We start from the raw sequence: 19,004 nt of genomic DNA on the forward strand, positions 1-19,004 counted from the left end.
TTGAGGTCATTCACTGTAACGCGACATGCAATCCGTAACAAACGTATTGCGTATTTACAGAGAAATATTGACAAGGGCAGCAAAATCAATAACACAATTTTTTTTTTCTGAAAGATAGATTACAATAAAGATCAACGTGGCTCGCTAAAGAAACTGTAACATGTTCTTAAGAGAAATAAATAATTATTATTTACAACTACTACACAATATTATTTTTTGTTTAACTTGCAAAGGAATAATCCAATGTTTCTTTGTGCAGTTTTACGGTTTTATTCAATTCGCTGTCAAAATCTTTGCAAAATTGAAGCGGTCCTGCAAATATAATACGTTTATCAAGCCTGCAGAAGTCATAAACAAAGTCGTAATTCACCTTTAGATGATTAGTTTTTAGATGATTAGTAAGTTCTTCGGTTTTACTGAAGAATTACACTGCGATTCCTTGCCATTAATGGAAAGTCCTTGAATGCATTGAAACTTTTAGAAAGCAAATTATTCTCACAGCAGTCAATATGTAAAAGTGATCTATAGCGCCGTGTTTAGTATTGTGAATTTTCACTGTTTATGTTTTCCACTGCGCTAAACATAATTTCCATAATAGCAAAGTCGCAGGCAATTTCCATCGGCGGATTTAATTAACGTCCAAATTAACTGCGGGATAACGGTTCTAAGCTTCTGTACTGTGGTTACGCAATGATCTTTCATTTGCTTTTATTTTTAAGCAAACAACGTTCAGAAATGTTCCGCTCAGGGTTTGTTTTCGTCGCGACGACCGTTTTTCTGGCTCAAATGTTTTCTGAAGTAGCTGCTGGAGGATGTAACTATACAGACAATTATTCCAGCTACGGAATGATGCTAAAGGGACATATCATAAAGACGATGAACACTTCTACTTCACTGGAGTGTTTTCGAGCATGTGTCGACGATGACAGATGCCAAAACTTTAACTATGTCATGGTGCAAAATATCTGCGAAATGAATAACCTCACTAAGGAAGCCAGACCCGAATATTTCGTTCCAAGCCGCGACAGATATTACATTACAGTGAAAGGTAAGTAAGGAATAAGAACGTAGTTTTAAGAACTTTAATTCAATAAATTTAACTAAATAATTTATAATTTGAACACCTAAAAGAAGACCAATTTTTGTTCAACCAACTTTCATGACCAATTTACAGTGCTTAAGAGGAAATCCGCCAGGACTTCGAGTAGTTATTGGACAAAATTATGTACCAGAACTATTTACACCTGATTGCAAGCTTTTGTGTTACTGCTTCAAATATCTTATCGAAAGAAATCTTTTCTAACAACACCACACATCGAAAACACATTTTGAAGTTCCGCTGAATTACACTGAATCGCTTAAAAGATGTAAGCTTTTGCCCATAGCTTGTGAACTTTAAATATCATTTTCTCAGACTCTGATAAGAAATTGTTGTACCAGAATTATTTCCACCTTATTGCAAACTTTTTTGTTACTGCTTCAAATATCTTATCAGAAGACATCTTTTCTAACAACACCACACATCGAAAACACATTTTGAAGTTCCGCTGAATTCCACTGAATCGCTTAAGACGAATTTACAAAACGGCTACACGTGAGATTTTGCCCATACCTTGTAAACTTTGAAATTCATTTTCTCAGACTCTGATAAGAAATTGTTGTTGGTGTTATCACAGATAATTACTTACATCTTTACCTTTTATTAAGGGTAGGAAATAACGCAATAGAATTTAAATTATTCTGGAAATTGATTTTTGTCCAACTTTAATAAATATTACTCGACTGCCTAGTGGATACCGTCTTAACAAATTTCGCTCAAAACTGAAATGTTTGTTTATCAGAAACCAAAACTTTAAACTCATAGTCAAATTATTTTCGCGCCATACTCTTTACATAACAGATGACCTTAATTTCCATTTTATTCGCCAGATATTTTAACATATATTCCCAATATTTTTAATTAGTTCTATAATGTAGTTGGACCGGGTTATGATATAATGGTACAGTGGTGACATCGAAACGTCTTTCGTCTTTAATATCGCCGATTTTCATTTATTAAGTCAAGTTAAAGAAAACACACGGGTAACAAAGTACATTTTATTAAAGTCACATGCTTCCCCCTTCCGTACTCCACAGATCAAAAAGATCTTGAAAATTTACCATAAGAAATGATATGAAGAATTTAAGGTGGCTCGACCCAGTTTTTTTCTTGCGATACCTATCAACTTTGAAACCCTCATACTTAAAGGAATTAATGTCAAAGACATATCCACTATATCACATGGATTACACATAGACTGAACTGCAATATGATATAAATTTTTGGGAGATCAGAATGAATATCACGTGACAATGACGTCACACAGGTTTTTGCTCTGAATCGAATTTTAGCCCTAAACCGCATTTTCTCTGGAGATCCTCCATGCTACGTCTACCTTGGGTCTTTGCCTTTAGCTCTGCGGAGTTTCATCGAAATCTACAAGAGGAATTTTGAAATATCTTGGAATTTGTTTTTAGATGGTATAATTTATGCGTAAAATAAAGACAAGACTTCATATAAAGAAATTTGCTTCTTTTTTATGTTTAATGGGAGGCTTTAGCCCTCATTCCTTTTAAAAATGTCCCATATCCGATATCCAAACCGTAAAAAGTAGGTAGACTTGCGCGATTTCGAAAAATATGAAATATATGAATTATAGTGAAGCTCAATGTTTAGCTCTATTTACCAATTTTACGCCTACTTTCGCAAAAAACACGATTATTTCAAAACTCGTCAATGAATTTTCCCCAAAATTTTTCAGGGTGGCAATTGATCAGTACACTACACAATCCCTGAATTTGATGCTCATTGAAAACTTCTAAGGTTGTCTAACATAAACGTAAAATTGAGTAAATATTGAAGCGATCGTAGTTTTGAATAATTTTGTGCTCTGGGGTTTCCTATTGTTTCGAGTTGAGCACAACATCGAATTCCTGTGCACCACGCGTGAAATAACTACGCTTGGCCACCTTCCGAAAGCGTACCGAAATCTTTCGGAATATGTTAATATTCTCGAGTTCAAGTAAACAATAATGAATGAATAAAACTCAAAGCCGGTTATGTTTTGACGCAATTCCAGTCATTTACATATGACTTGACAGCGTACTCAGAAACTTACCTCGTTTACACTTTCTTTCTTTTGATGTTTAGCGTAGCATTTAGTACTTCTGCATTTCTTGACGTCGACCACACAAGAAAAGTTGTGACGTGACAATTTCTTTTCCATTGTTTTCTTTAAAACGGACCATATTTCGGAAAGATTTCGGTGAGCTTTCGGAAGGTAGCCAAGCGTAGTCATTTTACGCGTGGTGCACAGGAATTCGATGTTGTGCTCAACTCGAAACAATAGGAAATCCCAGAGCACAAAATTATTCAAAACTACGAGATCGCTTCAATATTTACTCAATTTTGCGTTTATATTAGACAACCTTAGAAGTTTTCAATGAGCATCAAATTCAGGGATTGTGTAGTGTACTGATCAATTGCCACCCCGAAAAATTTTGGGGAAAATTCATCGACGAGTTTTGAAATAATCGTGTTTTTTGCGAAAGTAGGCGTAAAATTGGTAAAAAGGGCTAAACATTGAGCTTCACTATGATTCGTATATTTCATATTTTTCGAAATCGTGCAAGTCTACCTACTTTTTACGGTTTGGATATCGGATATGAGCCATTTTTAAAAGGAATGAGGGCTAAAGCCTCCCATTAAACATAAAAAAGAAGCAAATTTCTTTATATGAAGTCTTGTCTTTATTTTACGCATAAATTATACCATCTAAAAACAAATTCCAAGATATTTCAAAATTCCTCTTGTAGATTTCGATGAAACTCCGCAGAGCTAAAGGCAAAGAACCAAGGTAGACGTAGCGTGGAGGATCTCGAGAGAAAATGCGGTTAGGGGCTAAAATTCGATTCAGAGCAAAACCCTGTGTGACGTCATTGTCACGTGATATTCATTCTGATCTCCCAAAAACTTATATCATATTGTAGTTCAGTCTATGTGTAATACATGTGATATAGTGGATATGTCATTGACATTAATCCCTTTAAGTTTGAGGGTTTCAAAGTTGATAGGTATCGCTAGAAAAAAACTGGGTCGAGCCACCTTAAAAAAATATCTTCGTGGTTGTATTACAGATGTTGACGAATGTATCCTGGGAACACATAACTGCATTGCAGATGTTGCCACCTGTGTCAATACTTACGGAGCATACAGCTGTGCTTGTAACTCTTTTTACGAGAGGGATGGAAAAACAGGCTGCAAACCACTAGGTAGATATCACTATAGCAAAATTCATCACTAGTTCTATTTCACAGTGTCTTCATTGGCCCATTACTGAAGACGTACTGCAGATTTGGAAATTTGATGTGTGTTTAATTATTATTTGTACAGTATTCAAGTAATCATTCATCCGCAGATTAATGAGATTTCATCTCAAAAAAGTGTCGTCTATACTATTGACAGTATGACTCTTTTTTATAATCCATCCAATATGTAGCAAAAAAATAGAACCATCAGATAATATATCCCAACCATTTGAAAAAAGTAAGACAGTATTAAATATCTCTAGCAAAATGGCAATGATATTTGTTCTTGGACTTTGTCTGTTTCTCGAAGCCCCGCTTAAAAACAAAGGGGCATATTTTTACTCCAAATATCGAAGTTATTGGTAACAATATAACTAAGTTACTGAGCGTCTTGTGATTGATAAATGACTGTCATCTATTAGAGCGGTTTTCAATTGAGTGTCGTAACACCAAAACAAATACATGTAGCTGACGCGAAGCGCGGGAAAATGTGCGCAAGCGAGTCACGATTGGTTTTGGTTTTACTCCTGATTGGCTGAGAAAATGGCTCGAGATTTTTAAGCCAATCACTAAGCGTAGTAATGCAAAACCAAAGCAAACGCAATTTACTTTCGACACTCAAGTGAAAACCGCTCTAACAGTCGTAATTATCAATCTCCAACACTCCTGGATCACATTTTCTTCCGAACGTTAAGTCATTATAAATGGTTGAAGATGACTACATTGTAACAAGATATGTAAATGGGGAGTTTGGCCCAAAACAGGTATAACTTGCTTTTTGTAAATTGCAAGACAGTGTTGAAACGTCCTCGAGAGCGTGACAGTGTGTGGACGAAATTTGCCCTTTATTGTGCTCCTAGTTACTTATTGCCTTTGAATATTGTGTGCAGCAAAAGCAATTGTAAAAGTAACTAATGGCAACATGCACACGAAATAGAAAAAAAAGTAAACCAGATTTTGCAAGTTTTGTTGCTTAGGGCCGGGGTGGGTCAGGCAATTTTCAACCTTCGAACACGGGTGGGTAAGTCAACTGCGTACTAAGAGGAAGGTATGGTTGCTACAGCCTGACCTCCACCCCTTTACCTCCCTAAGCCCCCATCTCACGATGTACTTATTGACTCCTTGTTTTTTTGCGCACAGTTCCTCTGGGTTCCATTCCCGAGGTCCCTGCGGAATCTTGTGCGGAGATTGAAGCCGACGAAGAAGGGAAAGCGGCAAGCGGTACCTATTGGCTGAAAAAAGTAGCAGGAAGAGCTTCGGAATCTTTTCAGGTAAAATATTTTAACATATTATTATAAACATAAGAAAAGTACTCTAAGATACGTAAAGTAAACAGTGCATTCTACTCAGACCATGTATCACTGCATGTTAAACTTCAAAAGTCATTTACCAAGCATTTAATTACATTCTATTTAAAAAAAGTGGCAAGGCAAAAAAAAACATATTTGCGATTTACCTTATTATATAACGCTCCTATAAATTAAATATTTCAAAATTAAGCGACTTAAACTAATGCGAATTGGAGTGAAAATTGCCTTCGAATAAAGAAATTTATCAAGAGAGGAGGCACATTTTCAACATGAAAAGAATTAACGCGATTATTGATGTCCTTATTTTGGCTCTAGTACAAATAGAAACGGATACTTACAACCGCCCTTCTGAAAGCAAGAATAAACTGGAAATATTGCAGATGACATACCGTAAAATTCCGATTAAAAGCCCTTGGCTTATACAACTTCATAAGGGTTTTTGGGTGGGCCTATAAGTGGAGGGGCTTATATTCGGGAGGGCTTATAAGCGGAATAGAAAAAACGGGTAACAAGAGTGTTGATCGAAATAACCTTTTAAGTTAAAAACGCATAATAAAGCAACATTTAGCCCTGTTCAGTACTGTAATCCGAAAGAGGGGGGTATATGGGGGGGGGGGGGGGGGCTTATATCAGGCGGAGAAGGCTATATCCGGGGGGAGCGGGGGGGGGGGGGGCTTATAAGCGGAATTTTACGGTATTTGTAAAGCTTTTAAATTGTAAAGAGAAGGTTACTGTTTTCTAGTTCCTATATGTGTGTGTTCGAACAGTATCCAGTTTATTGTAGTAGAAATTTACGCTTAACAAATGTACGCATATTTTGAAAATTTGCGCTTATTTCGTGGAGCGTTAATTTCCTATTATAATATATTGTATTCGTAAAAAATTGTTAGAAAGAATATTTTTCGGCAGAGACGCCTGTCTTCTTCAATGCAAATTGCATGGCACAAGAACCGAGCTCTTAAACAAAACGATTGTTCTCAACAGCAAGAAGGCAGAAGTTTTGGGCCTACTTATGTTTTCAAATTGTATAAAGACATCATTGAAGTTTGTTTCTGTCTAGACCAAATATATAATAATAATATCAGATGAAATTATTTTTTGTCAGGTATATTGTGACATGATGTCAGACAGTCAAGCCTGGACTCTTATCGCTCGGTTCTCTAACAAGGATACCAAACACTGGATGAATGACTCTGGATACTGGTGGTATGACAGGACTGAAGCGACTGGAGAGACAACAGATCCATTGACTAACGCTGACATGATATCGCCAGCATTTTGGCTGGCCAGTGGCAACGAGTTCAAAATCACGCGCAGTGATGACTCTCAACACACTCCTTTGCTGCAGACCACAGGTGACTGTCTGAGTGGACAGACATTCCGCTCCAAAGTCACAAGCTATGGCAACTTCAGGAATGGAAATCGTTGGGCCTCTGGACAGTGTCAGGGAAATTGCGCAGTGAAATATAGCGGGCAGTACCAAGTAACTGAAGGTTTCGAACAAGCGAACTGCAATGGAACTATGCAAAGCTTTGACAGGATCGGTTTCTGGTGTAATTGGGGCTGGAGCAACTCTGTGATGATGATCGGTGGAGGAGGAAATGGTTGTTCAGGCGCTGGTCAAGGGGTTGGGGTATCAGCCGCTAAATTGCGTTCCTTTTAAGAGAAGATGGACGACCGGAAAAGGACTTTGCTAACGAACAATGGGGTTCCACTAGTAGCGCATACTCTTTAAACCTGTGGATACGTGGTCATCATAATTAGTTTCGCTCTCTGCAAACGGGTAATGGATTATCCTCTCGTAATGGCAAAACAAGTGTGACTTAACCCTATCCAGATTAAAAAAAAGAAAAAACAGTCTAAATAGGGTAAGGTTTTCAACAAATGTTTTGAGGCCCTGCTGAAGCAAGCAAATTTTCACTTCTATGAACACTGTCTCTACGGAAAAAAGGATGCATATAGAAAGGAACATAATTGAAACTAACTGCTCAAGTTTGTCGAGGAAAAGAAATGTAAGATCAAAAATAAGGACATGGTATCCGTTTTTATTACGAACAAGAGTATCACAATTTCACTGTCCACTGAATTGACTATGAAGAAACTAGCATCGTACGGTTTAAAGAAAAATCATCAACCAAGGATGATCAAAATCAGGCTTAACGGAACCACCAGTGCATGGAAAGAAAGTTCACGGCACTTTGTAGTAACGTTAACTCATCTTAAAGCACATTAAACGAACTTTCATTACTAAAGTCATTAAATTTTTGCCGTAATTTAACTTTTTTGTAAATGTTTCATCGCTGTAGATTGATAACAGTCAGCTCAGGCGCGCAGGGCCAGCCGTAGTACGGCAGTTTGAAACATGGATAAGAGAATTACACTGATTTGGCTTTTCTTCTATTTTTCCGGTATGTTACAATACGGATACAAAGATACATGTAACATCTTCCTGGCTCGCTTATCCTGCTTTCGCGCGTGGTCTCTACGACAAAAAAAGTTATCTCTTTAACGGGTCTGTCACACAATTTCTGAGCTTTGACATGACAATCTACTCGGATCCATGACGACTTAGTAGTGAGCTCACTAGATTCCTTTACTTAAAGTGCACCTAACCCCCGAAACAATACTTTCAAAATTAATTGTACATGAGTTAGAGAGTTGAATGGTTAAATATTTCGTCATCTCAATGTTGCGTTTTTAAGTTATGAAGGTTTATTTTTCCGATATGTTAATGAATATGACGTCTACCTGCTTATATCATTATTTGCTCGCTATGACCAGACACCAAATTTACAATGAAAATTGTGGAAATTGCGAGTATTATGATAATGCAATGGTAATTTACCTAAGCAATGAAAAAAAAAATAGGACAACAGATCACTATCAAGTAAACTATTATAGTCAGTCATTTGAACTCGTGACACTGTGTTTTCGGATTTCTTGTTTGTCCGGTTTATTTGCTAAGGAATTCAGGTGCTTATGCACCTGTATGGATGTTCATTCTTCCGTTCATTCAGTTTGTCGTTGGCGCTGATTGTGTCTGTTACTTACACAAACATAACTATGAGGATTTTTATTTACCACTTAGTCAGTAAACCTTCTAGTCAGTCAGTCTTATATATGGTTTTCTGCACTTCCGACAATCCTCTGCTCATTCTGTTGGTTCAGTCCTTTCATGTGCTTAAGGTCGCGCAGGACCCTTGCAATCATTGCGTTCGACGAAGGAGAACGCATACTAATCGCGTCGTTTGCCCGACGTCAGTCCCGCGGGTTCTATTGTTCAGTCCCGCGGGTATCGATTGCCAGATGCCATAACCGTTTGGGACTTTTTGGACTGCTACAAGTGACCTCGACCTCATGCATAGGGCCTCAATCTCATGCATATCAAAATGGCATCGAATTTGCATTTTTTGTGTAAACAAAAATTAATGCGTGGAACGTGTAAGCATATCTTCCAGATCGGTGAAGTCATTTCGTGAGTCGCTTTGAAGTTTAGTGCGTCCGCGCGAAAATCTTCCCACATTGACTTTTTTTGTAAAACTTTCACCGCTGTGAGATTATGAATTACCCATGTCAGAAATGTAATAAAATTGGGGGTTACCGGCTATTTAAAAGCTGCAAGCGAAGTGAACGCAACGGCGACCATCAGCGCGCGCTTAATTAATTATTGCGACATGAATTACGTGCGCAATAAGGATGCGCATAAACAACGCAGTTGTCCATGTTCTTCGATGTGCTTGTGTTCGCGTCTTTGGAGGTCAGTCGTGTAAAGTGGGTGAATAAAAGGCACACAAAATTGTCTCGAACGCACTCCGCTAATCCATGATTATTACTAGTTAGTATGTATTTATTTATAGTGTATGCACGAACTGCAGGACGACTAAGCCGACATCAAACGAAATATTCATAAGAATGTTTGTTTTTAAACTCTTTTGTACACGTAATTACTAGCAATTGTTCTCAGTTTTGTGCCACGTACGCTGGAACATAGGGTATTATCATAATTAGATTCACAGCTTTGAATATATCACACGCTGTTGTAAACATTGACTCGGAAGGTCTTCGGAAGCGGAATATCCTGCAATTTTGTGTCCAAGTTTTCTCCGCCTATATAGAATTTCAAGAGTTGATTCGCGAGGAACATAAACTTGGTGTACTCTATTGTGCTCTGGCTAGAGCGAATTTTTAAATTTCCTTCTCAAAATGAAGATAGCATGTTTCAAAGTTTAGATTTCACACTTTTACTCTCTTAGAAGCCATTAACTTGTAACAGTTTTTGAAATCGAAAATTTCGTTCTAGTGGGAGCACAAAAGAAGTTACGATTTATCACTAGGCTATATAATCATTAAATTTGGTGCGCTGTGCTAGCTGAAAACTTGGACACAAAATCGCATTATCTTCAGTTAAACCTTTAAGGGCTTGTAACATCACAGACAACGGTCATCTCTCAGTAAAAGGAAAATCATGATGTAATTCCATCATCCCTGAGTATCCTTATTAAATTTTAGAGAAATCGATAATCAAAATGTAGTGAATTAAAGCTTTACAAGATAGCACTCCAACAAGAAATTTGGCTAATTAATATATTAATGAGCAAGAGTCTTGCGCGACCTTAAGCACATGTTAGGCTGTTCACTCGACAGTTTGTCAAGATCGTTGTTGCTACAGTCTTCGTATCTTACTTAAAAAAGCCGAAATATCAAAACCTACTGAGTTCCGAAACTTTTTGGGTTTTAATATCTTAAGTGGGTTCCCACAGCGTTGGAACTATTTTATCGCAAAAGCGACTAATTAAATATGCGACATTCCCAGCTACAAAATTTCCCTATAATCCGTTCAGCATTGAGAATATTTCTTCTTTTCATAATGAAAGATGAAAAAAAAAACATGCACTGCACATGTATCTATAAACATAAGAGCTTAACGTAACCGATTAAACTTAGTTTACAACCTTGAAAGTGTTCCTTGAGTGAATATAATGACATTTTTTGTGTTTCTGAAGTGAAAACAAGGCTTAATCGACGTGGTGGTGGCATTCTATCACAAGGGCCAAAAATCTCCATTTTCAGTTCCCATGTGAGGGAATTTATTTGATTCTTTTAGGTCTCGAATATGCATTAAGTTTGTCTTGTAAATATATCTGTTTACTTTTATCAAGCATGCATAATTTTATCAACAAAAGCGCCATACACCTGCCTTCTAAAGAGTAGTAGATGAGAAAAATACTTGCAAGAAAACAGCGTAAAATAAGGCCTGGGAAAAATATGAATATCCGCTGTAAATGGTTCGGCACTTGCTTGTTGTTGCTGTTGTGTTGTTGTTGTTGTTGTTGTTGTTGTTTTTATAAATTCAGAATTAAGCATAGGCGTACGCACATCGAGTCTATTTTTATCACGTATTTTCTATTTACAGTCATGGATACTGATCAATATTTTAGTGAAAAGGCTGCTTTCCACATAAACAACAAAGAAACAGAACTGCTTGGATTTGCTTCATTAGTTCTGAACAAGTACCAATTTACACGAGTAGAACATATCGGGATAAGTGAACAATTATGTATTTAAGACACAAGAAACAGTGTATGAAATGACTACTTGTTTTAACAAGTTTTGCAGCAATGACTTAAATTTCTGACTTTTTCATTGTTGCACAATTTGTTGAACAAATACATAAAATTATATGACACTTCTAATTCTGGCTTTATGAAAATCTGTGCCTTCTAAGTCAAGAAACGAAACAAAAATAAACGGGGTTTATTTTGCCACTAAAACTGTTAATATCAATTGGAAAATGAAGAATTCAGATAACCCAATTTTTTTACAACGAAAGAAAGAAAACGAAAGATGAGTTGAACAACTGTGATTTTAGGTCAGTAAAGTTGTACAATGTTTCCAAGACGAGACTTAACAAACTAGGTCGTTTGAAAAAGATGTTACTTTGCGACACAAATACTTGGAAAAATTTATCCGTTCTCGTACGTATAAACTTTCTTAGTATGTCTTTTCACGAAATACGTAACTATTATAATATTATATCAAACAACTTTAATATACAAAATAAATAACTGAATTGTGTAGTTTTGCTGTTTTATTTAATTTACTACCAGCTTTCTTTTTAGTGATTTTAAGTGGTCTTTTGTTATTTGATTTTTGTTTACTTTTTTCAAGCCTGTGGATGTCATTAATAAAGCCGCCATGCAGCTAACTTAACCTCTTAAGATGATTAGTTTTAATTTCAGATGATTAGTTTAGTTGTTCTTCAGTTTTACTGAAGAACCGTGACTTTGACCCCCATCACGAGAAGTCCTGGAATGAATTGTAGCCTTTAAATGGGATAATATGTTTCACAGCAGTTAGTTTGTTCAAAGTGTCTATGCAATTGTGTTCAGTGTTGTGAATTTTCACTATTTAAGTTTCCCCTCTGTGATTTCTTAATAAAGTCACGAGCAATAACCTTCGGCAGATTTAATTAACGTTCTACTTAACTGCGGGATAACAGTTTTAATTTAACCTTAAACCCTCCCCGCGACTACTTAATAATAGGTAATTTTCTTTTTCATTTACTTTTATTTTTAACAGCAGTCCGAAATGTTCCACAAGGAGGTTTTTTACGTCGCTGCAACAGTTTTCCTGGTTCAAATGTTTACTGAAGTGGTTACTGAAGAATGTAGCAATGCATACGCCAGCTACGGAATGATGCTCAAGGGACATATCATTAAGACGATGAGGACTTCGATCTCACTTGAGTGCTTTCGGGCGTGCATCGATAATGACAGATGCCAAAGCTTTAACTATGTCATGGTGCAGAATATTTGTGAATTGAATAACCTCACTAAGGAAGCCAGACCGGGATATTTCGTTCCGAGCCGCGATAGATATTACATCACGGCGAAAGGTGAGTACGGAAAAAAAACTTGGCTTTCAAGAACTGTACAGGGGCTAGGTAACGGAATTTTAGATAATTCTATTTACTTTCCCTAATAAAGAGCTCTAAACTTGAAATTGGCAGAGAAAAAGTCTGTATTTGGCAAAATAACGACCACATAACACGCAAGGATGATTTTCTAGCTCTATAAATGACAATTTCATACGAGTTGAGATGAACTTGAAAAAAATCGGGCCGACGTTTTTCAAGTTTACCCGAACGCAATCCGTTTTATTCTTCTCGAATTTTGCACATCCATACCCCAATTATTGGCTTTATGTGTTTTTTTTTTTGGTTCTTCTACAGTTTTAAGCCGTTATTGTGATATTTCAGTTAATTCTATGAACAGTTGGTCAGTGCCGAAATTGCCTAAAATTGCGGAAAATAGCCCCTTTAATTCGTAGGTTAGCAAATATGAAGACCAAAAACAACGTGCAGGTAATATTCAAGGCCACTTTAACGTGCTAAAGAAATGTCGACCTAACATGGATTGTTGGATCTACGAGATCTTGTTAATTTAGAAGTTCTAAAACCAAACTAAATGCGCGGTCAGATTCCGTTTCATTTTTAACTCAACATGTGAATTCTTTAACCATTAATTTGGGAAATATTTTTAGTTTAGTTTATTCCTATATTTATAATTAATTCAGTGAAATAGTTGGAACTCGGCAATGATGGCATCGAAAAGTTCCTCGGCTTTAATGTTGCTGATTCCAACAGGCCGATAAAACTTGGATAAAATGGAAACGTCAAGTCGCATGAACAAATACGTACATTATATTCAAGTCGCCTTCTGTTCGAACAGATCTTTAAATTAAACATTAAAAGTGTTATAAGGAATTTTAAAAAAAATAATTTTGCTGTTTTATTACAGATGTTGACGAGTGTACCCAAGGAACACATAACTGCCTTGCGAATGTTGCAACTTGTATCAATACGTACGGATCTTACAGGTGTGCCTGTAACCCTGGATACAAGGGAGATGGAAAAACAAGCTGTGAAATACAAGCACCAGGTAGATACCACTAAAACATAGTTCAACAGTAGACTTTAATTTATCAGTGTTGTCATTGCCCCAATATTCAGCACCTTATTCAGTCTTGGTGGGAGCAACTTTCAGGCGTCCCGAAAATAAAGAGCCGGCCAAAGAAGCGACTAACTTACAGATTTAGGCAAAGTTAAAGACGTGTTCTTGTTGTGGTTTGGTTATTGCGGTTTTCAGTGAAATACGAACTCTGAAATCCAAATTCAACTTACGATTGCGTTTTTCGCTGCCGTCAATCATAATTACGGCGACAGCCAACGAACCATGAAGAACAGTGACAAACAAAATGGATCGAAATCTACCAATCGCAATCGAGAGAAACATCGCAGAATCATTCCGTGTTTCCGAGCGGCATGGAAACATGACAAAATCAGAAACAATCACGAAAACGTGTTGCTGGAAACACGTTTACTCGTTTTGCTTGGCATTAACATGCTAATAAATTAACGACTTGGATCTTGGTTTTGATTCGTGAGATGAAATAATGTAACTTAGCATCGATTATTTTGTTTGATTATTTTGTTGCTCAGCACTTAGAATAATGTAATGTAGAAACATAATGGGGGAATAATTTGGGAAAGCAGTGGGTGGATAAAGAAAAACAAATAATTAAAGTAAATGTAAATATTTAACTTGCGACCAAGCAGACGAAGCGGCATAAGATTTTAACGCATAATCATAAGGTTTCACACGATTGGTTATAAAATGCGATGACAAAAAATGTAGTTGAAATAGATCAGTTGGATGACAGATCTGTTATCACTATTTTTGGTGCACAGTATCGCTGAATATTTTTACTCGTTGTTTCTTTTTGCAATTGTGAAGGCGAAATCAGTTGTGTTTAATGTCATTTATCACTTGCTCGTCAAAACCAAACAAAAATGTAACAATTAACTTCAGCTAAAATACAAAGTTCAAAACGAAGCATTAAATAGAAAAGTCCTGTATGAAAAGTAGTAATTAAAATCGAAAGTAATATTTTTAAGGTTAAACAATAGTTTATGGGAATATCCAAAAACCGACACAGCTTCGTTCAAAAGGTGTAAACAGATTTTACAATTAATCTTTATAGGCTTTGTGTATTCAGTAAGGTTTTTTACCTCGTACTTCAAGAGAATCAGTGAAAGTTTCCGGGAATTTTAGTTTTCTCGTGCAAATTGTTTTTTAGTCTCTGATTTAAAGCCTATTTCCAAAAAGTACTTTTTATGTTGAAAAAAGTGAAAGAAATTTTCATAGCTTTTCACTCATTTACTAAAAAAATACTCGGCGGGTTGTAAAACGTAGCCTTTTATTTATTTTATACGAAATTAGCGTTTGGTACCTTTTTTAATCTTGATGCAAAAACATCAAAATCAAAATTCGGTACCGTTTTTAACCTAACAACGTTAGCTATGCGGCCCTGAATTGCACTGAAGTTTTTTCTGGTACTGTATAAGAAAAATATATTCATGTTCTCTGTAAGTCTGTTTAGTTAAAGAAAACAAAAGACGTGGAAATGTGGTAAGAACATCTGCAACTGACCCGACTAGCGGCATCTGGGCCATTTCCAGGGTCTTTACCGCGTGAAAACGCCATGTGTGTTCTACAACTGAACAGACAAACGAAAAAATGGAATCTATTTATAAGGTATCCGGTATGGTATGATTGGGTGTGGTGGGGTAAAGAAAAATTGCGAAATTCATTTATTTATAGGAATCTATCGTTACTTGAAAAATCCTGGGTGTTTTTAAAGGTTACACATAAATAACGCGTAATTCAATATTGAACTTTTTCAGAATGTCTCAACTATCAAATTCTGACAGAAGCTAACAGAAAAGTAACTTCCAAGTCGGGGAATTATATATGTGACAGGCCAATTGGACCTGACTGGTTCCGTTTCCAAGGAGATGCAGGCACCAAAATGCCGACTACATGTCCAGAAATATACTACTGCGATACTCACGCCCCTGGCTGGATAAACGGTGAACATCCTACAGTGGGAGAGGGCAAGGTAACCAGGCAGGCCTGCTTTCACTGGAGTGGAAATTGTTGTTACTTTAAGACCAACATTGAAGTGAGAAACTGTGGTGCTTACTACGTCTACTACCTGAAAGATACACCGGGTTGTACCCTGAGATACTGTGGCACTGACTGAACTGGTCAAAAGATATTAGGAAAATCCAGGCTCTTAACTCTCGGACGTACAAGGGGGAGGGGGGAGAGTGGGTTTCGACATTAAAAAAAAAAAAACATTTACTTTGCAATGCTGACGCTTTCATTGGATGTTATTTGATCTCTCGAGAAAAGTGTAATATGTTATGGCAACATCATAACTACTAGCAGGTCTGGCCTAAAAGCGTCATCTTAAACATTTTTTTAATATTTTTTCTTCCCTTTTTTGAAAAAGAATTGTTTGATTTGTATTTTGTTTACATTCCATAAGCATTCTGTCATTATTTTGCATCAATTTTGCTTATTTCCTGACTTTCTAACAAAATGGTGAATTCCAAGATGGCGGCTCTAATGACGTCCTGTTACGTTACAGCCAACAAAAATTATGTCATCTTGTAGAGTAAGCTAAGAGCTTTCCACCCCCCCCCCCCCCCCCCAGTTTTACGATGCTGGGGCTATGTGTTTGCTTGTACGTCCGAAGGTTAAAACAAACACCAAAAATTCTGAGAAAAAATGACCGTAAACGACATGAGTAACTTATCCTCCAATTGAAAAAAATAGGTCAGACTAAAGCAATCTCGAGTAACTATTTTGAGTGTGCAATGCATGATGTATTTTACTTTCCCGGTAACTATTATGACCGATGTTAAGGTTTCTCTATAACATCAAAGCGATTACATCCACGGTGAGGAAGAGGTTTTTCTCAGATTGTCTTGCATTGCAATATTGTCACACAACATTATATAATTGTTGACAAACCTTATGCTTTGCCCAATGCTCACGCTGCCGTCGCAAATATATTTTTTTTTCTTCAATCAATCTTCAAGTAACCGTTTAATTTGTTGTTTCCTTTTAAATGTCTGCACGATAAAAATTCAGTTTTCAAAAGGATTGAAAGGTTTTGGAAGCCATTATTTTGATACATCTTTTATATTAAAAGTATTCGTACTAACAATTTAAGGATTCTGTTTTTAGAGTGCTACTATGTGTGTTACTCCAAAGTTTCCTCGTTGTAGCTATAATACTTACCATTTTGATGAAAACAACAAGAGCCTTGCCACACTTTTAAGGACACTTGTTCTTGATCATAATAAGCGAATGGGTAGCAGAGTTGACTATCGCTCATAGAAAACGAGGGCCAGTGGTCTTATTGTTTAAGTAGACACTGTAAAGAATTGCAGTCAAAACACATACAATTTTAGATACTATTGAGCTAGATATCCGGAATACTATCAGGGAATAAACAACGGCGAGAAAACCAACCAGATGTAAGGATTTCTCATAGAAAACGCCGAGTGTCTACCAAATAGTATTTATAAACCATATATAATTAACAACTATTCATTGAAGTGGAAGTGGCTTGTGAATAGGTGTTTTAGTATAAACTAAAACATTGAGATAATGTAGCCCCAAAGGATTATTTTTCAGGCTAGTTTATTCCTGTCAAAAATCACAATTTTCGCGCGCAAATGTCTCGGAGGTGAATAGCAAAAGGACATTCGGAGTTTGAGCTAGTAGCCAATCAGCGCGCGCTAAAAACGCTATCCACTGTTTTAGTATATACTAATATACAATTTTTTTTAATAAGAATCTAGTTTATAAGAATATCGAGGCTGAAATTTGCGAATTTTTAAGAATATTTTAAGAAGAAATCCGAGGCTGAGATTTTGAAAAGAATATAGTTTTCAGTTGAAACAAAATCAGGTATATTCATTTCCGTCACTTTATCTCTGTGAGGAATGCTTTGTTTAAAGTCAAAACGGCCAGGCTGCAACGAAAAGCAATGGTACATGTGCACAATGTAACACGATACAGATCTGGACACCGTTCACTTGTAATTGATTACCCAATACTTGCTAATACGGAAATGTCAAACGATATTTTCTAAGAATGTTCATAAGAATATTCTCAGCCTAAAACCGGCAGAAAAATAAGAGCATTCAGCCTTATAAAAAAGAGTGCATTGTATCTGCACGTTAACCGACGATGGATATTTACTTGATCGAACATCCGGAGGTGTGTTTGTGTATTTTACTTCAGTGGTGTCAACAACAATTCCGTGTGTAATAAATGTAAATATGGCCATGGCTAGCGAAAATATTTTACAGCATATTGACGTTCCAAGTGATATCATACACAGGCTTATTTGCATGACAGTTATTAGTCTTATTAATAACCAATATGTTATTTCTCTATCAACTTCCGCATAATTGTAAATATTTTGATTCTTATGATACGCTAAATAAACTTGTTATCGTTCATGTTAGTGACAAAGTGAATATATGAAAGACATATGTGAACTGCGGATAAATAATGAAATGATTGAAATGATCCTCGCAGTGTGTAAGAAATTTATGCAATTGTATTTTTTCGCCTGAAAGAAATCTCAAGGCTACAACAGGATTTGAACCCGCACATCAAAGTTTTATAGCTCGTTATCAGTTGGTAGAGCAACGCGGAGCCGCAGAGGTCATGACAAATCGCATTGAAGCCTTGATTTTTTTTTTTTCAGGCTAAAATATGCAATTGCTTAAATTGCCCATACACTGCAAGAATCATTTCATTCTTTTCTGTAAGTGTTGTAATGCTGTCAAAAGTGATTTAATAAATACAGTGTTTTTGTGAAGCTGTCGCTGTTGTTTTTGTTATAAAAGTGATACTTTCCAGCCATTTAACGCATACCAGAAAAAAAAAAAATTGGCTGCAATTTATCTTCTCTAGTTAAAACAACGGAAGCCGCAACAGCGGCTTTTTATATAATTATTTTATTTATTTATTTATTTTTTTTTTTTTTTTGACGTACAGGAACCAATGACTTTGAAAGATACAAATAATTTTTCAGCAACGAAATTTGAAAACGCAACAGAGTTGCGGAAGATACGCAACACTCGGGAAACTCTGCAATTTTTTGATTGGTTAATTTTGATTCCGAGTTTTAAGTGGTTTTCAAAGGTTTCAGTTTTGCAGTCACAAAAATAGTTTTTGTGTCAAATTTTTCGAGTAAGATGTAATAAGTGTAGATACCATACCGCCAAGGATGGAATCTGTAGGGTGTGTACTATATAAAAGACACGAAAGTAAGCATATTCAGGTAAAACAGACTCGGTTACAAACAGGCTACAAAACTCGTTGTAGAGCTGGAAGCTGGATGCTTTAACGTCAGTTGCAAAAAATATTAATATTAAATTCAATTAACGTTTGATTGGCCAACTTTCTTCCAAAAGGG

At 36.3% G+C, this 19,004-nt stretch overlaps 1 protein-coding gene and 1 pseudogene across 2 annotated transcripts in view; both read left to right on the forward strand.

Annotated features, from left to right (window-relative positions):
* The window catches only part of LOC144665286 (uncharacterized), a 33,880-nt pseudogene extending 25,979 nt beyond the window's left edge, over positions 1 to 7,901 (forward strand). The window contains exons 3-4 of the transcript XR_013572910.1: positions 5,488 to 5,618; positions 6,763 to 7,901. The product of XR_013572910.1 is annotated as an uncharacterized LOC144665286 (transcript). The remainder of the gene's footprint in view (positions 1 to 5,487; positions 5,619 to 6,762) is intronic.
* A 4,352-nt stretch (positions 7,902 to 12,253) lies between these two features.
* LOC144665366 (pancreatic secretory granule membrane major glycoprotein GP2-like) lies at positions 12,254 to 15,799 on the forward strand. Its single transcript, XM_078526608.1, has 3 exons — positions 12,254 to 12,552; positions 13,457 to 13,597; positions 15,403 to 15,799. Exons 1-3 carry the CDS (start codon positions 12,297 to 12,299, stop codon positions 15,759 to 15,761), a joined length of 756 nt encoding a protein of 251 aa, XP_078382734.1. The 5' UTR covers positions 12,254 to 12,296; the 3' UTR covers positions 15,762 to 15,799.
* Positions 15,800 to 19,004: the final 3,205 nt, after the last annotated feature.

This window comes from Oculina patagonica, chromosome 9, assembly GCF_052425735.1.
Source record: "Oculina patagonica isolate OP01 chromosome 9, crgOcupat, whole genome shotgun sequence".
Lineage (NCBI taxonomy): Eukaryota > Metazoa > Cnidaria > Anthozoa > Scleractinia > Oculinidae > Oculina > Oculina patagonica.